The 24,372-nt window shown below is 41.2% G+C and overlaps 1 protein-coding gene across 1 annotated transcript; it reads right to left on the bottom strand.

The window, feature by feature from the left end:
• Positions 1 to 1,339: 1,339 nt before the first annotated feature.
• LOC138979474 (dopamine beta-hydroxylase-like) lies at positions 1,340 to 20,458 on the bottom strand. Its single transcript, XM_070352190.1, has 8 exons — positions 20,382 to 20,458; positions 8,611 to 8,806; positions 7,067 to 7,193; positions 6,152 to 6,267; positions 5,429 to 5,669; positions 4,744 to 4,862; positions 2,065 to 2,308; positions 1,340 to 1,362 (listed from the first exon to the last, which is right to left on the bottom strand). Exons 1-8 carry the CDS (start codon positions 20,456 to 20,458, stop codon positions 1,340 to 1,342), a joined length of 1,143 nt encoding a protein of 380 aa, XP_070208291.1.
• Positions 20,459 to 24,372: the final 3,914 nt, after the last annotated feature.

Below are 24,372 nucleotides of genomic sequence, written 5' to 3'. Positions count from 1 at the left end.
TTTAAAACCACTGTACAGTCTACACAGACGAGCACTAAAATCAGTTCTATTAAAACAATCCAGTCTTGTTTTCGACGATTATAAAAAACTTAAGATTTTGCCTTTAAAAGAAAGATTTAAATCAAATAAAGGCGTGCTCCTTCACAAAATCCTTTCCGGCCATGCACCGAGTGCTTTCATTACAAAATTTAAAGCCAAACCAAGCCGAAAATTCAACGTCCCCATTCCGCGGATAGATCTCTTTAAATCAAGTTTAGCTTATTCTGGCAGCGTTTTGTAGAATTCTCTCCCGGAATCAGTTCGAGTCCCAACAAGTCTCAATAATTTCAAAAAACACCTCTCATTACATTTAATGTCAAATTACGAAAAGTCACAGTGATGGAAGACTTCGTTCTGATTATTTTCATATTGATCATATCTGTCCATAAAGCATCAGTGTTACATAACGCAAGAATGTATGTATAGCCTACAACGTGTATATAGTCATGTGAATAGTTTCTCTGCCTTGCTTATCTTTTGTAATTGTTTTACGTATGTATATATATATATATATATATATATATATATGTGTATTCAAGATTAGAATAGTCCCTCTCTGGGCGAGGGCTGGTTGAAAAGAAGCTCGTTTATATTGCTTATGCCACAACCCTCGTAAAATAAAATTTGATTTGATTTGATTTGATCTCTCTCTCTCTCTCTCTCTCTCTCTCTCTCTCTCTCTCTCTCTCTCTCTCTCTCTCTCTCTCTCTCTCTCTCTCTCTCTCTCTCTCTCTCTCTCTCTCTCTCTCTCTCTCTCTCTCTCTCTCTTTGTCAAAAAGTATCCAAGAATTTGTTTCTGCTATCAAAGTTAAAGCAATATGTTGATATCGCAACACTAAAACTATTTTATCATGCCCACATCTTATCCCATATTAATTACGCATCAACTCTTTTGGATGGCGTCTCTGATATTCACATGAAAAAGTTAAACTCTCTACATCGTCGGGCAGCTAAAATCATGCTAAATGGTCCACAATTATCAGCTGATTTGAAGTTAAAGAATCTAAACTACCTGCCGCTAGTTAAACAGTTACAGTTTAATAAGACTGTATTGATGTATAAAGTATATCATGGCGAAGTGCCCATCTATATTCAGGACCTATTTCACAGAGTCACCGAAAGGTACGGGTCTATCAATTTTCTACCACCAATACCCAGGATTGATTTGTTCAAAACTAGTCAAGCCTTCTCTGGCGCTATGGTGTGGAACTCCATTCCGTCTGTAATAAGATCATTAACCTCACTAAAGAGTTTTAAACAAGCTCTGCATAATCATCTTATGTCCACCTAGATGGCTATACTAGTCTGAACACGTGCATGTAGCTGTCAACAATTGGCAAAGCTTTATGAATTACACAAATATGTTCTTTATTATATGTATTATGTGGAATTTATTTTGCAATTTTCCATCATCATCATCATCATCATCATCATCATCATCATCATCATCATCATCATCATCATCACTTGATCATCATCATCATCATCATCATCATCATCATCATCATCATCATCATCATAATCATCATCATCATCATCATCAACAACATCTTCATCATCATCATCACTTACACCATATAATCATTATTAGCATTAGTGTAAACGTTGGTATCGTGTGAATTTTACCGTCGATCACTTTACATGTGTAACCTCAATTAACATGTTGCATGTTTCGCTTTCGATTTGTATGTTGCTTACTTTGTCATTTTGTTGTTTATGTTTATTTGCCTGTTTGCTTACTTGTCGACTGTTTGCTGCTTCGTTCTTTTACTTTGTTTATTTGTCATGTTGCTTTACTTGTTTATCATTTATTAGACATTTGTATTAGAAGTAAGGACCGGTTGTAAGAAAAGGCGTCGCCTTAAACCTCTATCCTTGAAAAATAAAGTTCCATCATCATCATCATCATCATCATCTCTCTCTCTCTCTCTCTCTCTCTCTCTCTCTCTCTCTCTCTCTCTCTCTCTCTCTCTCTCTCTCTCTCTCTCTCTCTCTCTCTCTCTCTCTCTCTCTCTGTTAGCTCACCCTGAAAGTGCATGTGGTTGAGGGCACTGGTGACGTGTATAGGTCCTTTCAGCAGGAGCTGAGAGCAACGGGGACTGCACACGCCATGGTGAACCACGCTGGTCTGTCCCGGCGGGATGTTTAGTGTCTGCTGACCCACGGTAAAGAAGGCAGCGTCGTGGGGTCGGAGTTTCGCCGTGTAGTAGACCTCAAAGCCTGAAGCGTCGTAGATGTCAGACCTTAGGTCCATGTTCGTCCAGTATATCTGGGGAAAAGCACAATTTGTTGCCAGAAAAAAAATGTTAAAGGCGTTAAAGGACATTATTTCGCTGTTCCCGACATACCTGTCGTGAAAAATTACTCTTGTGTTGAAATCCTCATAACATCCATTCCAGTTTGGGAATGTACATGTATGTGAAATTTCAGTATTACGCGCAACTGTTATTGTTCTGTAAGCAGACCAAATTAAAAAACAAAACCATCAAGTCTGCAGCGACCTGCCTACAGTTTTTGAACTCTTTCTGGCATGTTGCATAACATTACAAGTAATGTCTCTAATGGCTTACGATTGTGTGTGCATTTGATAAAATGTGTTCTAACAAAGCTCTGAAAGTTTGAAGCAAGGCGTTTAGGAGTTACTGAAATGTGCCGTTGTTCGTTTCACTGCCCAAAACAAACGGCTGAAAAAAACCGCATTTACTGAATTCTGAAAGGAATGACCCTGACATCGTTCCACATGGTGGACAATAATAAGATGTTTCGAGATAACGCGCCCCACTTGTCTGCGACGTCAAACGTAACTTTATTGTTCGTTGCTTTTCTTCCAGTCTGAAAATGTACAGAGCTGCCATCATATTTGCGAGTTCCGTAAGTTTTTGGAATATTCCTTTGTTTGCAAGTGTTTTATGACTGTTCATCGTCGCTTTGAGTCGCTGCGGTTATTATCAACATTGATTGGGTCTTTGAGAGTAAATGCTTACAATCGTTGTCCTCGGAAACACATATCCAAAGCCGCGATGGTTCCACACATCAAATAATCAGCCTCATTGGCTTTTACTTTGACAATCCACGTTTCACCTGAAAGCTCAAACCGGGGTAGGACCAAAAGGTCGAGGACCAAAAGGTCGAGGCACAAAAGGTCGAAAACATTTCGGTCGGGGTCAAAATGTCGAGTGCGACAAAAGGTCGAGGCTGACAAAAGGTCAACAGCGAAACGTCGAGGATTGAAAAAGATCAAGGATTTAAAAAAGGTCGAGAATTTAAAAAGTAGATTTCATTTTCTGTGCCGGTATGTTCTTAATTCATCATCTTTGATTATCCATTTCTAAAGAAAATGCTGCTTCGAGGGAATATGAGCCACGAGGATTTAAATAGGATCTGAATAGGTGTAGGGGTGATTTGTGAACACACACACACACACACACACACACACACAAACACAAACATACACACACACACACACACACACACACACACACACACACACACACACACACACACACAGTGACACACACACACAAAGTCAACTTTTGGGTTCATCGTTGAATCTTTTCTCTTCTAAAAACGATGGTGTCTTCATTGACTTCTTGTACTAATAAAACTAACAATTTAAAAAAATAACACTACATTTATGACATGCACAATAGGCACTCGAAGTAGAATTGTCTTCAGGTACTGTTAATAAAAAATGATTTAAGCACACACGGGAACAGAAAATTAAGTAAACATTTTCAAACCTCGACCTTTCTTTAATCCTCGACCTTTCTTTAATCCTCGACCTTTTTCAATCCTCGATCTTTTGTCCCCTCGACGTTTTGCTGTTGACCTGTTGTCACTCTCGGCCTTTTGTCACCGTGGACCTTTAGACTCTCGACCAAATGTCCTCGACCTTTTGTGTCTCGACATTCTAAACCTCGACCTTTCGTGGCACAGCCGCTCAAACCCATTTACCACCTCGATTTGTCTCACTGTTTTTTGTTCCCCATGATTTGCTCAAAAACGCACCACAAGAATGGTAATTAAATATAAACACAGTGAGTCAATTCGCTTCAGGGTGCAGCTTCTCTCCGTGTTGGAAACAGAAAGTAGTCAAAGCGCCGCCTAGCGTCAAAACGGCACGGTCTAGTAACTACCATCACGAACACAAGAATTTCTCTGCTGCATTCTAAACCGCGAATTCACAACGGATGCGCGCGCACAACGAAATGTTGTGCGCGCGCATCCGCGGCTGGCAAGAGAAAATGAGGTGGCGAAAGGAAAGTGGTGGCCTTTTCCCCCTACTAAATCAGCCTAGTAACTCGACAAAGAGTGCTCGTCCTTTGCCTACTTTACGATAGTTAATTGTGCTTTCAAAGCTCTACTCTTGCATTTCCAAAGTTCGCGGTAGTATTTATGTAACGCAGAATCTTACGGTTTAACTTTAAAAGCTATTTGAGGGATTTTTGACAAAGGTATTATCCCATTAAGTTGTCGATTATAACGAGGGGAATCTTGCTCTGGTTACTTTGGTTTTTTGTGTGTCTTTGTTGTTTGTTTCACTGCATAGACACAATAACACATGTAAAATCAATCTCTTTTATGAAGATGGTAGAGGAATAAATGTCTGTCTGCAGTCATATCAAAAGTTATTATATAAATAGACTCATCAAAAAGACCTGCATTTTGTTATGACGGCTAATATAGAAGTAGAAAAATGTATACCTGCAACGACATATATTTCAAGAAGCGGAATCCAACAGCTGGGTCCAAACACTGAACCTTCAAGCCCTGATTGTAGATGCTGATTACAGCACACTCCCCTGGTATGTGATCGAATCTGCCTGTACAGTGCAGCAATAGAGCTAATATCAACACGAGTTATCGTCTCTCTCTCTCTCTCTCTCTCTCTCTCTCTCTCTCTCTCTCTCTCTCTCTCTCTCTCTCTCTCTCTCTCTCTTTATCTCTCTCTCTCTCTCTCTCTTTTATCTCTCTCTCTCTCTCTCTCTCTCTCTCTGAACCAAACTGAAACTGTGGCAAATTCGCCCGCTTCAAATTTGTTTTGTCATTTGTGTGTTCGGTTACGTCAATTATTCGTTAGAAGGGATCTCCCTCTCGTTTGGGGTTTAAGAGTTACTAGACCCGAAAACAATGGTGACATCCGGTTTAGAATCGCAGAAAAATGATACATTAATGTTATTGTGACCGGTTCAGTTTTAGTGAGCGTCCGAACTTTGTCTTTATAATTAACTGCTTGCAAGCTTCTCAGTCTTATATACTGAGAGGAACTGTGTCTAGTTCGCCTGCTCCAACTTTCCTTCTGTAGTATGACGATTGGGTTAATACATCTCTTGATCGATCAGAGCCGTAGGCAATGTACTTGGCTTTGTCGTTCAACATGCACACTCACCAGCTTCTGTACACCTCAGTAACCCCATGTGATGCACCACGTCATAGTTGTCGACCAGAAATCGAGCGCCGATGAGATGGTACTCCCTGTCGTCGGGCATGTCGAAAAAGGTCTCGTTGTACGTCGTTTCGACCGCTGGAACGTTCGTTCTCGGGAACCGAAGGGTCATCTTCAGTACATCTGCAAAGATTTGATCACCATCCTTAACCATTGCAGCTCCGAGCTCGCAATTGAGCCACATCTATCGTTATAAATTATTGCCAGCACTGAAAAAACAAAAAAACAAAAAAACAAAAAACAAGTCAATGGTCAGAATTTGGACTGAAACAGAAGAGCTTCCGTAACGAAACGTTAGAGGGACGCCCATGTGATAACGAACTCCTCTTGAAAGCCAGCACTTGCCAACAACAACCATTCCAAGGATCCCAGACACGTTTCTCGTCTAAAACACCTTTCCATATCAGCCAAATGTCTGAAATGACCACTGCCCGTCGATCCAGTTTGATGTTCCAGATAGACTGGTTCTACTGTTCAAGTGTTTCTTCGGCTGAATACTACATGCAATGATGTGTGAAACCAGGTTAAATCTCTTTTTTTTTTAAATTGAAGGCTCGCTTTCGCTTACTCGCGTGCGCATGCACACACATACACACACACAAACACACACACACACACACACACACACACACACACACACACACACACACACACACACACACACACACCTGGCTGGTTGAAGTGTTCACAGGTACCAACACCATCATCCTCACGGACAGGGCCACACTGCAACCACGAGTTCCCTTCCTTACACTCCGTGGAGTCCCAGGGATCACACACACCTGGACAATAAAAACACACCTCCAATAACTCTACCGTCCAACCGTATGTCTGTCTGACGGTAAAGTTATCTTACATGAAAGAAATTTTGTTTGTGGACGTTAATTCAGCCTTCAACACCTTTTTACCATATTAACTGTTTGAACAGAGGTACCTGTAACCTTGTGTAAATGAGTACCAGACTTTGTTTTGGTTAAGAACAGATTGAAAACACTTTCACTGCTCCTCTCACTCTCAAAACAGGTACTCCACAAGGTCGAGTTCTTTCTCCTCTGCTGTTTACGCTGATAAAAAAATGACTGTGTTTCCACGCATGATTCTGTTTTACTGTTCAATTTCTCTGAAGAAACTACTTTTTAAATGTCTGACGAGTCTGTCTATAAGAATGAGGTTAGCAAGATGGTCAACTGGCTTGAAGCTTACAATCCTCAACTGAATGTTAAAAAAACACCCAAAGAAATGTCGATTTTTCCCAGAGGAAGGCCTCTTTGAATCTGAGAAAGATCAAGAAGTTGAATAATACCCCCTGAATAAGCATCACATCTCCAAAGATCTAAGATGGTTAGCCAAATTGTTTTCAAGAAATAGAGTGTGCCTTTTAAGACATAGCATTTCGACCCATAAACTACTTAATCTGTATTTTATTCTGAAATCGGTTATATATATCCGATCTATTCAACATGGTGCAAGAAGTTTGCAGTTTGTGAACTTCCACAAATATGTACAATGAAAACAAATACCTTCATGAAAATGTTTTACTTCAGACTTTTAAAATAAGCTGTTGGACTGAAAGCAACTGACCAGGATGTGAAGTGGAGGGGAGGGCTGGTTCGGCCCCCTCTGTCCACACACACTCGGGGTCTCCCAGCTCTTGACCGTTGGTCAGTCCATCACCGTCGCTGTCCGCACGGCACAGGGCTTCGTTCCACTGGAAACACACATAGTTATGGACGTATACACACATTCACACATACACACATCACGCACGCATGATTAACGCAATTTTCATGTGCTGACTGGATTTGTAAGCGATAAATTCGATCAGCACAAGCTCTTAGATAAAATCGGACGGGCTCAATGTTTTAACATCAATCTAAGTGTTCTTGGTTAAATTAATGAAAAAAGTCATTTTACAAAGTTAAAGATGACAGTATACAAATGATTCCGACAATAAGTCATATTAATATGTGGGTCATCTTTTGCTATGCAGTTTATTGTTTTGTTCGTAAAAGCGATCTCGGCCATTAATTTTGTTCATTTCACTTGAGTTGCGTTGAAAAACTTACTCAAAAAGACTCAGAAAGTTTGCTTTTCTAAATGGATAAATCAATCACTCCCGAAACAAACATAAGAACCCAGCACACTGCTGACAGGCTTGAACCTGCCATTGGGACGAACAATCAACTCTCATGTGTATGTTATGCAGCGTGCGCTCGATACGATACCTTTTTATTTCGAAAATATGCAAAAAGGAGCCACGTTTCGCCGCCGATTGCTTGCTGATCACTGACAATGTTCGCTAAGCACATGTGTTTTCCCAAACAAGCCAAACCCACGTGACCTCGATCAAAGCACGTTGTGAGCCATCACTACAGGCCAGCGATCTTTGCCACAACAAATCGTGAACTCCGATGAGTATATTTTCGGAGGAAAAGGGTATCATACTGAGCGTACGTACGCTGCATAGCATACACATCAGAGTTAGTTGTGCGTCCCGAACACCTGGCCAGTTAAAGCCGATCGGCGGCGAGCTACTTGTTTCGCCACGGCTTTTATCGTCTATTACTCTCCCACACCGCTTGACAATCATGAGTTGTTTTCGACAATCGTCGATGAATTGTCGCAAGTCCACAGAGAGAAACTTCACTCGTGTAAAGGGGCACAAGCTCATCCACACTGCTAAAACAATCATGTCCAGAAAACGGCTTTTATCGTCTATTTTCCTGATCAGTAGAGTTCAGGCGTTTTCCCCCTGGGACTTGCGCCATTTTCTGCACTTCAAAAAATTACGCAAGTTTTTTGACAAATGGACTTGATCCTTTGAGGGGTAATACTGTTAGATTCTGACATCAGCAGGTGATGCAAACTGGATAATTATAAAACAAACACACACAGACGCGCACACACACACACACACACGCAAGCACGCACGAACGCACACACACAGACACACACACACACCGTGCACACACACACACACACACACACACACACACACACACACACACACATAAACACAAACACAAATACACACAAAGCCATCAAAATCGCCAATTATCGAGATTCGTCAAAATTCGACGACGTCGAAATATCCTAAATAGACCTAGCTAGTGCACTTAACAAACCTCACGTCCATGCTGGGCAAAATCGTCTCCGAAAGGATTCGTGGTACCGCCGCCATTTTCATTACGATGTCCGACTCCAGGCCAGGTCACGTGGTTCGGACAAGGATGGGTCACGTGATGTCCGTTGGGAATCCTGTCTTTGTAGAAGGCATAGGCCTGGAGACCAGGAACTCCCAGCAAAACCAATATCAAAATCCTGCAATAACAAAACAAAATAACAACAAACAATTCAACAAACAAACACAAATCAAATGCAATGCGTACCACTGCCATTCTTAGTCGGGCGGTCGCATGGCAGCAGTTGGTTTAGGTCAAGAGATTAAAGTCTCTCAACTCCCCACATCCTGGTTCTCGAGGCCCCCTGGGCTTTCAGTCACGCCTCAGGCTTCTATTCTTTTTTCAACAAATTGTGCTCACAAGGAGAGAAAAAACTGCATTATTTTTTAAAGAAATAGTTTTATAATTGTCATGGCAGGACAGCGTAAGACGGAAAAAGCCTAAGTAATCGAGGCGGAAGTACTCGATCAGGTCCCGCACGTGAACTCATAACGTCAAAAGGTCTACATGGAAGTGTCGACGGGAGAGAGAGAGAGAGTTCTTTCTATCTCGGGTAGTTTACGTCATTGTGTTTGATTAGGCAAGAAAATTGTAAAACATTGTGCGTGTTTGGTTCCATTTTGGCATGCTGCACAGTCTTTAGCGAGAATTAAATGTCAATCACATTTTGACGGAAAATGCGAACTGACAAACCGCATACAGTTGTTTGGCTGGCAACATTAAAGGTATGTGAAAAGTCATTTGTGGGATAGTTGTGTGAATTTTTTGACTCTTTATATCCTCATCTGTGACAAAAAGGCAAACTGTTGCTTTTACAGAGGCGTTCTGCGTCTTCACAGGCGGTACTCCCTGGACAATCGTGTAGTAAGCTTACATGTTGTCTAATAATGATTGAGAATTACCATTTTGCTTGTAGTAACTGTAACATTACCAACACAGAGATGTTTTTGGTATGTAATGTAAGAAGACTACTTTCTCTACCTACACAATCAAATAATATAACTATCTCGTACTCCTTATTCTCAATTTGACGACTCCACAAGACGTTAGGCCTCTAAAACATTGTGCGAAATTCAGTGTCACACCAACTGAAGTAAATATTCTTTGATTGATGATTATGTTGTAGTGGTTCCAGCGGTCGAGTACAAACCAACAATTGCAGAGAATCATGTAATTTTGTTCGTGGTTGTACAGTTAAACCTGTAAGAACTGGACTTTTCCCAAGAAATGTGCTGACATTTTATTGTTATAATAAATGTTGCCTTATTGCACTACATCCGGGTTAGTTTCATAGACAATGTATACTATCAGAAAGGCCGGTGTATCAGGACTTTAAAAAAAAGATTTATGTTCACGAGCTCTGGACGAGCAAAAAGGCAATCTGTATGGAAATGCCCTGTCAATTTGATGAAAGTAGTGGCATTTTCTTCCACTTTGAACTTTTTCTTGAAGTTGAGATGATTCTCTAGCATACTGCTACACTTGCTGAACAAACTCAATCTCCTGGTATCGACTCAATCTCTTGGTTTTGTCAGGGCGCAACGCACAGTACAGTCACCCGTGGTCATTTTCCTTCGAAAATATGCGTCACCTCGCTCTTGTTTTGTACCACGCGCGTGTGTGTGTGTGTGTGTTTTCACATAATCGGCTCAGACGTATTCTTTCCTACGGATAAGGATGTCTACGCTATAATTGCAACTTTTTAAAAAATGTTAATAATCTATTTAAAGTTGTGTCAAAAATCACAAGTTTGTTTCAGTAAACCTTTATTTTGCAAACAAGGACAATAGATGTTTTCTGGTACAGCCAAAGGGAGATAATTCAGAAATCGAACATGGAATTTTGATAGAGCACTTAATAACCTTTACAGTGATATGCAATACGCCGTGACTTTTGTATGCATTGAACATATACAACTTGTTTGAAATCAGAGACACCATTCTCAGTCATATTTAGACAGAGTTTACGTGAAAGGGAAAAATCATATAAAAACAGTACTCTAAAATTGTTGTGGATCTCAAAAGTATCCGACAAAATGTCATAGTTCAAAGATGCAGTGCAGCTCCCAGCATTGCTGAAGCAACGAGTTGTCCTTCTGTCGTTGATAAGATTATATACAGTAAAAATAGTTACACAATTATTCCACAAATGACTAAAGATAACTTTATCGCTGCCAGCCAAACGAAACTTTATGCTGTTTGTCAGTTCGCATCTCCCGCCAAAATGTAATCAACATTTCCCGTGATCACATTCTGGGGCTAAATACTGTGAGCGGCAAGCTAAAATGAACCAAATGCCATGTTTTACAACTTTCTTACGTAATCAAATACAATTGTCTTGACGTAAACTAACCAAGAAATAGAAAGAATTCTCTCTCCTTTTGAGACAAGTAGACTTCCATGTAGACTTTTGACGTAGTTAGTTCACGTGCAGGACCTAACGTGAGACAGATCAAGGCTTACGCTGTCAACCCTTCACAATGATCAAAATTAATTCGTAGAAAAATTGAAGTTTTTGACTCCTTGCTGGAAGGTCAATCAAACTTGTTTGGGGTTTTTTTCAAATTAATACGGAGGCCTGATGCATAGCTGAAAGCGTTTAGGGGCTTCGTGCACCTGGAAGTAAGACGTTCTGTTAATTCAAGGCAGAGTCTTAACATGTTTTGAAAGAGATGTTGAAACAAAACAACACTTTCACACATAATCAGCCAATACGAACTCAGCAGAGAATTATTTTCAAAGGAAGACAAATCACTGAAAAGTTTGAAAAAGGTAAACTGAAACAAGATTTCAAGGAACTGTCACTCTAGCTCAACAAGAGTGGCAACAAAGACTTTTTTTAAACACAAGAAGAAAAATAAAAACGACATTTGAATGTCTACTTTTCACTGAATACATTATCATTGTTTTAGATTAAAAAAATATTTTAACTCACTCGCAACGAGAACATAAGTCTACTTTTTTTTCTGCACCAGTACTAGAAATTATGAAGAATATACCATACATTGCCAACGTGTACTCTGCGCAGCTGAGAACCACAGGTCTGAAGTGTGCATCAAACAGCGTCCAACTGAACATACACATTCAACCACTAACTAGTTCCGAAGACCTGTCACAGATGTGCACTCACATACACATGACTAATGGCGTTCGGTGGGAGTAGGGGTTGGAGTGCTATTGGAGAACTAGGGGCTGTCTCCCAAGCTCAACGCATCTACACATTTAAAGGCTCTTTCGGGGGGTCCCATCGAGGTGAAATCCAAGAACATTGTCTCAGGAAAAGGGTTGGAGTGGAGAACTAGGGGCTGTCTCCCAAGATCAACGCATCTACGCAGTAAAAGGCTATTTTCGGGGGGTCCCATCGAGGTGAAATCCACGAACATTGTCCCAGTAAAAGGCTCCCATCGAGTTGTCCCAAATTACCTCTCTCCGTCAACAGACTCCCGTGTAGTTATGCCCCTTAAATACGCAAGTAAGGCTTACCGGATGAATCGATTTTGTCAAATCAAAATAATCGCATTTTGTCTTATAGTTACCACACTGCCGTGGTTCTCTTCATCTGCAAAGTTTGGTACCTTGCCATATTTTTTATTTTGTTTGTTTGTTTGCTTAACGCCCAGCCGACCACGAAGGGCCATATCATGGCGGTGCTGCTTTGACATATAACGTGCGCCACACACAAGACAGAAGTCACATTATTCTGACACCGGACCAACCAGTCCTAGTACTAACCCCATAATGCCAGACGCCAGGCGGAGCAGCCACTAGATTGCCAATTTTAAAGTCTTAGGTATGACCCGGCCGGGGTTCGAACCCACGACCTCCCGATCACGGGGCGGACGCCTTTCCACTAGGCCAACCGTGCCGGTCACCTTGCCATAGCCGGTAGCTCAGTTGGTAGAGCACTGGACTTGTGATCGAAAGGTCGCAGGTTCGAATTCGGGCCGGGACGGACACGGGTCAACTTTATGTGCAGACCCAGAGACGGGAGCCATGTCCCACCCCCGTGTCATCACAATGGCACGTAAAAGACCTTGGTCATTCTGCCATAAGTGCAGGTGGCTGAATACACCTAAACACGCAGACACCTGGGTAGCGCGACTCCGTTGCTGCTAGCTTTCCACTGGGAGGAAGCGACCCGAATTTCCCAGCGATGGGACAATAAAGTAATGGAAATGAAATGAAATGAATTATCTTCCTTGTATTTGGGAAACTATTCTTGAACATTCCCTCATCGACACGACCGGTGTAACAAGAGGGGAGTACGGTAAGCTTACTGCACGAAATGATAACTCCGGAGTGAAAACCTCGTTACATTTTTTTGTACTCGGAGTTCAGAGAACTTCTAAAGGAAAGAAACAAATACCTCCACCAAATAATTTTTACAACATTTTCCTCTGAGTAAGCTTGACGTAGAAAGAAATACTCTCAGCACGGAAATGCTACCACACTCTGACGCCAAACCTGTGTCATGTGACTGGTCGCAACTTCCGGTGCCGCACCGCCGCACTCCTGCTGTCTAGACCTTAGCGTGCTAGACTGAAAGCCAGTGCCATTATTGCATTCTGATAAAAGTAACTTTTATCTATTCAAAGAATTCCTCGAGCGACATTGCTTGATGGAAGGAGCTAAAAAAAAAAAAAGCGCACATAATTTGGTGATTTTTGTCGTTGGTCGAAGAAAAAGAATAGTCATTTTTGGCTCACGTAAGTGTAGCCCATGCGATCGTAACTTTGTCTGTCTGTGCGTGCGTGTGTGCGTGTGTATGTCTGTGGTAGAAACTTTAACATTTGACTAAACACCGAAATACTCATTTCACCTGGTTATTTTTCAAGCACCATCTTCAAAATATTGAAGCAATGATCAACACTGTGTCGGCATGTGTGTAGTTAAAGCGTGTATCCAAAGAAAACGGGTGGTGGGGGGTTTTGAAGGGGTACAAGCAGTTGACTGGTTTCTTTCGTGTGTGGTATGTAGACCAGGTCAGGTGTCAAGACCAGGTCAGGGGTCGCGCGAAGGATTGTGGTATAGATTCACTTCTCCAGTTCTCACTTCTGCATTCGCCGATTCGGGGAAGACGATTTCATGTTGTTCGGTTTCTAAGCTCCAGAAAAGTAAATGAAGAAGCTACCAAAGGGAGATTTCCTACAATTTGATCTGCACAGCGTTTTTCCAATGTCCACGCGAGGAAGAGCTGTCGAAAGCGCAGTGTCGATCTGGCAGCCGTATCCCGGTAAGTACAGAGACAGATCTAGTGTCTCCCGCTCTGATAACGTGTCTGTTAATCCGTTTTGTTTTAATTTCTTTTTATTTCAGTAGACACGAGTGTCAAACACAGTGCTAGGCAGTCACCTCTAGTGAAATGAGTTGATCTAAAGTGCCTGTAATGTTTGGATGTCTTTAATTGTTCGTGGTTCGATTTATGTGAATTTCAAGACTTGCAGTAGACTCTCAAGTTAAGTTTACTCTGCCCGAAAAAAAACTGTCCATCATTTACTTGAACATGCAGATATAAGGAAACGGAATGAATCTGTTCTCAAAGTCAAAATGATCACGATTTTTTCCCCAGATTCAAAACATGCACTGTCAAGTGTCATGGTTTTGTCTGTACAATTTAGTAAGTCTTACCTTGCAACAACTTCCTTGAACTTGAAAGACAGTTTTTGAATGCTAGATCTGTATCGCGTTTCATTCCAGACTCGATTCTCTCTTTGATTGTACTGTTTGCTGTTTACGCACTATCATGAGTTTGGTAAGCTTACCTTGCAACAGCTTTTCTTGTCTTTGTTGGCATTTTCTTTCAAGGCAGTACAACGTAAGATTAGATTCTTTCGGACAGAAGGTAGAATGTGAGTTTTGAGACAACGACAGTCGTCCAAAGAAAGCGGTGCGTCTCGCTAGCGCTACGTGTCATTCGTGCTACGTATCGTTTGCGCTATTTTCTGTAGTGCTATCGACACAAATTGCTGAAAGGAGTAGTGCTATCGGCACGTAGTGCTATTGCCACAATTCACACGTACCATTATCACTACGTCTCAATAGAACTACGTGTCGATATTACTATTTTTGAAAAACCAATGTACTGTAGCGCTACGTGTCGATAGCGCTACGAGTCGATAGCACTAGATATACTACATGTTCAAACGACAGACACTTCCCTTTGAGTGTACGTGTGCGTGTGTGTGTGTGGGTATGTGTGTGTGTGTGTGTGTGTGTGTGTGTGTTTGTGTGTGTGTGTGTGTCTACTGTTTTGTCTGTCTGTCTGTCTGTCTGTCTGTCTGTCTGTCTCTGTCTCTCTCTCTCTTAGCACCTCTCAATCACTTTCTCACTTTGAACCTCTCAATCGCTCTCTCATTATCTCTCTCTTTCTCTCTTGCTCTCTCTCACTCTTTCTCTCTTCCTCTCTCTCTCTCTCTCTCTCTCTCTCTCTCTCTCTCTCTCTCTCTCACTCTCTCTCTTTCTCTCTTGCTCTCTCTCTCTCTTTCTCTCTCTCTCTCACTCTCTCTCTCAATTGCTCTCTTTCTTTGTACCTCTCAATCGCTCTCTCCTTGTCTCTCACGCTCCCCCCTCCCTTTTTCCCTCCGTCTCCCTCTCCCCCCCCCCCCCCCCCCTCTCTCTCTCAGCACCTCTCAATCGCTCTCTCTCTCTCTTTGTACCTCGCTCTTTCCTTGTCTTTCTCTCTCTCCCTCTCTCTCTCTCTCTCTCTCTCTCAGCACCTCTCAATCGCTCTTTCCATGTTTCTCTCGCTCTCCCCCCTCTCTCTCTCTCTCTCTCTCTCTCCCCCTCTCTCTCTATCTCTCCCTCTCTCTCTCTCTCTCCCTCCCTCTCTCTCTCTCCCTCCCTCTCTCTCCCTCTCTCTCTCACTCTCTCTCTCTCTCTCTCTCTCTCTCTCTCTCTCTAAAGAATTGTCATTGTCATTGTCAGTGTCATTGTCATTGTCTCTCTTTCTCTCGCTCTCTCTCTCTCGCTCTCCCCCCTTTACGGGAAGATGGAGGAGGGATTGGAGTGTACGGCCGGGAAAGACAGTTGACAATTGATACTTTGTTCATAAGTGTATCCAAAAATCGTTTGTTCACAATCATCGAACTTCAGAAGAATGATACGTGGACATTGTAGCAAGACGATTCTCTTTGAACTTTGGTTTAAAGTGACCGGTGTTGCAGATGTTTTTAAGCATGAGAGTCGACCTGTGAGAGAGATGCGTGAAGTGAACAGAGGGCGCGCCGCATGCACACCTGGGTTTGGGGAGAGAAAGGAAGGTAGAGGTGGTTTGCGGGCGGGGGGGTGGGAGAGAGGGGGGGGGGTAAAGGATAGCTATATTTTCTTTTTCTTGTTTTGGTTGTTTACAATGTACCCCGTACATCTTGCTATACAGCGCGAAACACACATACTTGTGTTCGTTACACTAAAATCTAATGTTAAGGTAACGTACACACACACACACACACACACACACACACACACACACACACACACACACACACACACACACTCACACACACACACACACACACACAAACACACACACACACACACAAACCAGAACGGGTACGATTGAAAGAAAAAGTGAGAAAGAGAGAGTCGTCATTAAGTAAGTAGTGGTATCGACACGTGGCGATAATGACACGTAGCGCTCAGTAAAAGATGTAGTTCTATCGACACGTAGTGATAATGAACGAATGATAGTGACTCGTACAAAAATTATGTGTAGCACTAATCAACGTAGTCATAGCGGCACGTAGCACAAATGACACGTAGAACAAATGACACGTAGCACAAATGACACGTAGCGCTAGCGATACGCACCCAAAGAAAGCTTGCTGTGGCATTTGTTTGTAAATAATGGTAGATGTGTCACAGTGACTCTGTATTTTTCTGCGGTTGATGTGGTTTCTTTTTTCCTCTCTTGTTTTTTCCCTCCTGAGTTGATCGTTATCATTTAAACAAGACCCTCAGAGAGTACCTTAAAATGGAATGTGAATAGTGTGTTGGTTGTGTTGACCGTCAGAATTATTTTAAGAACCAGGCTGCTGCAGTCAGTTGACATGTTTCGCATATTGTAGGGTTACCATGCTGCATATAGGTAAAGTGGCTTGTATAACCTGACTATTCTGTTTCAAAACACTGTTTATATTTGTGCCCAGATAACAATTTAAGAGTTGTAATTATGAAGTTACCACCAAGACTACCTCCGAATTTAATGTATTACGTCACAGTTTGTGTGTAGGAAATGTTGATTAAAGAATGGTACGTTTGTTAGGAAAAACTTCATCCGTTAATAAAGTACAAAGGGGTTGTTTCTAAGTTCTTACAGCAATATGTTGCAACAAAATAAACTTGGCCAAAAATTATTGCAACAATTTTTGCACGCTAAGAAAAGCATTAAAACGCAATTCATTTTGTTGAACTTTATATGCTCGAAAAGGTAATTATGTCAGCCGTACATATCATTTGTCCGATTGATGGTACTTTATCTAGGCATCCCGTGACAGCCTGTCAAACAAGGTCACCCCTAAAATCGACCTGACCAAAACCATAGCCCCGTATTTTAAAATCTGCAAAAAATTAGAATATGCACAAACTAAACACTTCTAACATCCATTGGCAAGGCCATTCAATTTCCAGTTCAGAACATTTTGTTTTATGCACCTGACTTCTTTAGTCTTTATGTAGCCTTTTGTCCAAGGCAGTAGGTGTCAACCGTTTCAGAGGCCAAACAAGACACGTGTTGCGGTCATTTTTGAGGGGGTCCTCCACCCAAAGAGCCATATCTGCTCAAGTTCTCAATGATTTGCTTTGCCCGGGGGGGTTCACATGGTTTGTTTGTTTGTTTGTTTCAGACCCACACCCATATACACACATTTCACATTTAAACCATTTGTCGGCCCCCTGTCGATATTTATCGACTAAGTTCCTTGTTATTAGAAGCCACGCAAGTACAGATGTAGGGTAAACAGAATGCGGTAATGCTGAACTGTAGCGTTGTAACTTCATAGCTCACCACCAAGTGGCACTACTTACTTCTTGTTGATACAAGTCCCTTTATACCAAATAGATTTCTCGTGAAATTAATTGACGGATTGAGCTCCAAAATAAAGCATAATCAATTAATTTGGTCATTTTATAGACCAAACTGACGAGAAAATGCATACGTAACATCGACAGAGTTGTCTTCAATCCTTCGATAAAATGGCTGTGCCGATGTTTTCCTTCTAAAAGCCATACATTGTATTAATAAAAGGCATCTGAAGAGTTCATTCCGTATTTTTAACAGTATCTAAAATGACAAGTAATGTTTAATACAAGAGCAGGTTCTGCAACACCGGAGGCTAACATTGCAGTGTATTCTGAGCTATGAATTTACAACGCTCAAGTTCAACATTACACATGATTCCACATGGCTTTATCGCTGTGTCGTACCAGATTTACACTTGTTGCTATTTATATTTTAAAAAGCTCACTTTCGCTCGCATTTTAATATTTCTGAAACAAACTCGTGTAAATCTGGTACGACACAACAAACCATGAAGTATTCTCTATGTATGATAGACAAAATAGCATCAGGGCTTTCTTTAAGTGCTCAGTCTAATGACCGCTATGAACAACAAAGTAAAATACAAAATGAGAAAGGCGCAGACGACAGCGCTTGAAAGAGACATGTTACTAATGAGCTACTTCTGACGCTTATGATATCAAATTACAACACCATCATCATCACCAGCCGCAGCAGCTGTGCTCCTTTGCTGTCAACAAGATCTTTTAAACCCTTTCTCAATCCTTTGAAGGGCAGACCGCTGGTAAATTAGAGTCGCTTCTCCTCAATGGAAGGCTAGCAGCAACAAAGTCGCGCTAACAAGGTGTGAACGTGTGCGGGTTCTGTGGAATCAGCTCCCTAGCCTGTACATCTGGCAGAATGACCGAGACATTTTACGTGCCACAGCGGTAACATGGAGGTAGTACACGAATACTGTCTCTGAGTCTGCATAGAAACTTGAACCGTGTCCGTCCTCGCCCGCATTCAAACCAGTTTCTGGCCAAAGACACTGTCAGGCTTTTACACACAGTACAAACACCCTTTCGTTTAAAAACTTACCGCTAGAGAACTTCTTAGGTGCCCTCCATAAAGAGCAAGCATTTTTTTAAAGAATTTATTATTGTGTGGCCAGCCGGATCTACTTTAAAACAAATTGGAAGCCTCGTTTTGGCGCTAGAACTAACTTTTAAAAGACAAACATTCTTAAATCATAAGATAATTTTTTTCTTCATCAAGACAAGATCAGTACAATTCGAAGTTTTGAAAGTTTGAAAAAAAGAAGCCCGGAAGCAGGTCAAGCAAGGTCGTGTTTGCCCAAACAGACGAATTCTCTGCATGTCGCATGGTTTCCTTAAAGTCTACCGCCGCCGATAAGTGCGTGTGACTAGACTCGCAGTCGTTTGTTGCATTTTAGATTCAGAGGTACCCAATTATAGCGAGTCGCATTAACTGACCTCAAACTGACGACTAAATTGTGAAAAAAGGGAAGTGGGTCACACGGGTCCACGATCACACTGGGGTTTAATAAACCACGAGAACTGGTGTGGTTTACGCATACTAAATAGCCATTCAAACGAACTGTGTGTCTTTAACTGATGTTAAATGCTAGTCCAAGTGTGTTCCATTAGGTTAGAATAGCTTATTTCGTGAAAGATTCCATCGTTCTGCAGTAAACCTCATTTGAGGCGTAGTGAGGCTTTAAACTAAGAGCAAAACAACAGATAGTATCGATTGTGTGGGGGGAAATCTTTACGAAGGCTGAGCAAAAAGCAGGAACGATTCGTCAGAAGTTACCAAGATAGCAATGCTAATTATTTCTTAAGAGCCTTTAACACGAAACAGTAAAAAAAATATATATATATATATATATATATATTGTTTAATTCCCTATGAATAGAACATCCTTTTATGTGCACGAAATTATAAATTATTTGATTTTATACTTTCATGTTTCATGAACTTATTATTACAAGTGTTCTGTTGGTCGTTTGTTACCTACACATGTACTTATTGGCTATTGCTTCCACTGAGGAAGGACGCCGAAGCAGAATTCCGTCGCGGCAAAGGGGTAGGCAAGACAATCTTTTAAAGGCATCACAGGCGCATCATTGAAATCAAGGGTTTCTTCAGGAAACCACTTCAGGCCGGGCCTCAGGAAATGTCACGGCCTGACTTGACCCCAAGCCTGACCCCATACCGGGCGGTTCAGTGTACTTCAGTGCTGGCCACGAGCCCGGAAACTCGCGGCATAGCCAGAGACTGGGTAGGATTCATTGGAACTTAAAACGGTGGAAGAGCTGAGGGGATGGGGGAGGTGTGTCAGGGATAGGAGGTGAGCTATGCTGTCACACAGATAAAGCAAGGAGGTAATCAGTGTTTGGCACCAATTGTGTGGCTCTTTCAGGTCTCTTTGACGGCTCTCAGTTGGATACACCAACCATGAGTCTTGTTTCTTTTGTGTGTGTTTTTCTCAGTTTATTACCAAGCAGTAAGAATGACTGAGAGGCTGTTTGTGACAGCAACCGTCATATCAGGTCATTTGTTAATGTGAATGTGAGGCTCAGTATGATATGTATGTTCGGCTTAGACAATGAATACATTATACTGATGTGTCACACATTGACTGTGTGGATGTTTGATACAGTGACTGTGAAGCTCTGTATGATTGACTGCAGGGCAACAGAACTGTGGGCTTCTTGCGGCGGAACTTCCGGGAGTGCACCACCACCGTCAGAGCTGCGGCTACGTACAAGGCCATGGTCAGACCGGTCCGTGACTACGCCTCGCCAGTCTGGGACCCGATCTCTCAGAAAGACGTCACGGAGCTTGAAAAAGTCCAACGCAGAGCAGCCCGTTACGTCCACAACAACTACAGCGATCGGACCCCAGGCTGTGTGACCAGCATGCTGAATGGGAACCACTCGCCGACAGAAGACTCGCCAACCGCCTCACTATGCTCTACAAGATCAACAACGGCATAGTCGACATCAACAAGGCCGAGTTCAACACCTCTGGCGACAGCCGCACCAGAGGAGCCCAGAGACTGTTCCAGGAGAGTGCATCCCATCCTGTTCTCTTCAACTCCTTTTTCACCCGAACACTGCGTCAGTGGAACAAGCTCGACCCTAAGACCACAGTTGCTCCTTCACTGGAGTCCTTCCAAGCTGGTCTGGGTCGTACCCACGGACTTGCCTCGCTGACACAGTAACCCTGCAGCTCTTCGTGTAAATAGTTTTATACTTTTAATCATCTTCTCGGAGTTATTGGGTCACCCACCACCAGTAACCAATTACTCAGTACTCCGCCGCTGGACTACATACGTTCGGATGAACCCAGTCCACATCAAGAAAGAAGAAGAAGAAGAAGCTTCAGTTATAGTTGTAATTGTATTGAAGTGTAGATTGTGTATGTCAGCTCCAGTTATAGTTGTATTTGTATTGAAGTGTAGATTTTGTATGTCAGCTCCAGTTATAGTTGTATTTGTATTGAAGTGTAGATTTTGTATGTCAGCTCCAGTTATAGTTGTAATTGTATTGAAGTGTAGATGGTGTATGTCAGCTCCAGTTATAGTTGTAATTGTATTGAAGTGTAGATTTTGTATGTCAGCTCCAGTTATAGTTGTAATTGTATTGAAGTGTAGATTTTGTATGTCAGCTCCAATTATAGTTCTAATTGTATTGAAATGTAGATTTTGTATGTCAGCTCCAGTTATAGTTCTGATTGTATTGAAGTGTAGATTTTGTATGTCAGCTCCAGTTATAGTTCTAATTGTATTGAAGTGTAGATTTTGTATGTCAGCTCCAATTATAGTTCTAATTGTATTGAAGTGTAGATTTTGTATGTCAGCTCCAGTTATAGTTGTAATTGTATTGAAGTGTAGATTGTGTATGTCAGCTCCAGTTATAGTTGTAATTGTATTGAAGTGTAGATTTTGTATGTCAGCTCCAATTATAGTTCTAATTGTATTGAAGTGTAGATTTTGTATGTCAGCTCCAGTTATAGTTCCAATTGTATTGAAGTGTAGATTTTGTATGTCAGCTCCAGTTATAGTTCTAATTGTATTGAAGTGTAGATTTTGTATGTCAGTTCCAATTATAGTTCTAATTGTATTGAAGTGTAGATTTTGTATGTCAGCTCCAGTTATAGTTCCAATTGTATTGAAGTGTAGATTTTGTATGTCAGCTCCAGTTATAGTTGTAATTGTATTGAAGTGTAGATTTTGTATGTCAGCTCCAGTTATGGTTTCCTTTATTTGGTGTTTAACGTCGCTTTCAACCAAGAAGGTTATATCGCGACGGGGGAAGGGGGGAGATGGGATATAGCCACTTCCAGTTATAGTTGTAATTGTATTGAAGTGTAGCTTGTGTATGTCAGCTCCAGTTATACATGTAGTTGTAATTGTATTGAAATGTAGATTGTGTATGTCAGCTGCAAGCATTGTTGGCAATGATCCAAAATAACAACTTGATCATAAACAGGGGGAAAGATTAAAAAATATATATATATATATAAATAAGTAAGTAAATAAATAAATAAGTAAGTAAATAAAAAATAAAAATAAAAATAAAGTGATTTCAAAGTATTTTGTCAACTAGTTGGTTTTAGCAACAAAAGTGAACTTAAACAGTCTTAATGGAAAATAATAATCTGTCTCGCTATCATGTACAAAGGGAACGTAATCTGAATTATTGTTGACTTTTACTATTATATAATTTCAAACATAACATATCTATAATTTTATTCCGGAATAAATACAGAATTCAATGAAATCCCGGTTGCGTCTGTTGCGATATGATTTTAATTCAAGATCGAACTTTAATTAACAAATTAGATGATTATTACGCCTCTTAGTTGAAATGCAATCCAATAGTCGAGACTGTGTCAAACAATGTGTGACAACATTTCAATCAATTTGATTGAGAAATGCCACAGCGCCGCCTCAACCTTTTTCAAAATCCAGGAATGACGTCATCAAAGTCTTTTATCAAAAGAAATTACGAAAATCTTTGAGCACAGCTCTCGAAAAATTCACATGTAAAGTTTAATAAAGATCAGTCCCTTAGTTTTCTGTACCAATGCACACACACACACACATGTGCGCGCGCACTTTTTTGAAGAAAAAGAATGTATGTAAGTATGTATGTATGTATGTATGTCTAGAGCAATTCAGAGAAAACGACTAGACCAAACTTCTTGAAACTTTACATGAGAGTTCCTGCAAATGATCTCCACATACCTTTCTTCCCCCATTATTTTGATAAATGTCTTTGACGACGTCTTATCCGGCTGTTTTGTGAAATTTGAGGCTGCACTGTCACATCCTCATTTTTTCGATCGAATTGATTGAAATTTTGGTCAAGCAATCTTTGACGAAGCCCGGACTTTTGATTGCATTTAAGCTTTAAAGCTTAAAAATTAATCAATGACTTTGGTCATTAAAAATCTTAAAATTCTAAATAACATTAAAATGTGAGTGATCCATTCAATTTCTTCTTATTGTTTATCATTTCCTGATTCCCAAAACATATAGATATGTTATGTTTGGATTAAAAACAAGCTAAAAAATAAAGAAAAGCGAGCTTTGTCTACAATTTCGCCGAAACAAAGCTAAATGTGTGCTCTACTACATCGTGTCAACGGCGTTTTAATAGTACTTGTGTGTGTGTGTGTGTGTGTGAAGGTGTGTGTGTGTGTGTGTGTGTGGCCGCGATTCCAAAAACAGATGTTCATGAAATTTAACGTCTGACACGCTGACAGCTTTATAAATCTCTTTGACCCTGCCACGGGCATTTATATTGCATTTCCACAAAAACTCAAAATGAGCTCACTCACTTTATGGTGCTGGATCCGACAGTCACCGGGAAATATAAGCTTACATGTAGTTCGCTCTATCTGTCAAGTCCATTTTCAGCAACTCCAGCAAATGGATTTCGCGCATTAGCATTATCTAGGAAAATTTCGCTAGCCTAACATATTGTCGCTGTCAATGCAAGACCCCGTATATTCAATTTTGCAGTTTTGAGAAGAAAAAAACCTTTTTCAAAAATCTGTGTTAACGTTACCTTTAAAATTCTGCCTTCCAGGGACTTCTAATCTACAGGGGAGGCTTCTTGTTTCTTATTGTGTCAATCAAATGCAGTGCGACAAAATTGTGCGGATACGAGGAATTGCACCTTCGCCGTGGGCTGTTTTCTTGTGTTTACGGGGTTTTGCATTCATAAACTCGATCAACAATAACGAAGAGACAAAGTTGTTAAAACCGTTAGTGTTGCATGAACAAGCAGAACAAAAATGAGTTATGCAATTCCGCACATGCTCCGAGTTCGTTTGTGTATGTGTGTGTGTGTGTGTGTGAATTTCTTTTTACGAGGCCAGACCCGAGGCAGGAACGGAGCCATGCACAGACCGGTGTCACGAACTGAAAACTGCTGAACAATCCCTCTCAATGCTGTCAATGCGCCAATCTTGGACTTAAAAAACGCGACCCTTTGACCGAACGAACCATGGGTTAGGGTTAGGGTTAGGGCTAGGATTAGGGTTAGGGTGTTCACGACCTGAATAATCTCCCCATGTTAGCGCATGCGCATTGACCGCATTGAGAGGGATTAGTTCAGGCAGTTTTCAGTTCGTGACACCAGCAACCCCCACAACCATGTGATCTCCTTCAGCAGT

The sequence above is a fragment of the Littorina saxatilis genome, linkage group LG11 (genome assembly GCF_037325665.1).
Source record: "Littorina saxatilis isolate snail1 linkage group LG11, US_GU_Lsax_2.0, whole genome shotgun sequence".
NCBI lineage: Eukaryota > Metazoa > Mollusca > Gastropoda > Littorinimorpha > Littorinidae > Littorina > Littorina saxatilis.
This window is presented reverse-complemented; position numbering and strand designations above follow the sequence as displayed.

What these genes read in the sequence shown, in the direction of transcription:
- LOC138979474 (XM_070352190.1), bottom strand. Translation starts at nt 20,458, where the DNA reads ATGGCCTTGTACGTAGCCGCAGCTCTGACGGTGGTGGTGCACTCCCGG. An exon ending in TTGCCCAGCATGGACGTGAG is followed by an intron (nt 7,194 to 8,610) that starts GTTTGTTAAGTG and finishes GTGTGTTTCCAG; the next exon opens with TGGAACGAAGCCCTGTGCCG. An exon ending in AACACTTCAACCAGCCAGGT is followed by an intron (nt 5,670 to 6,151) that starts GTGTGTGTGTGT and finishes TTATAACGATAG; the next exon opens with ATGTGGCTCAATTGCGAGCT.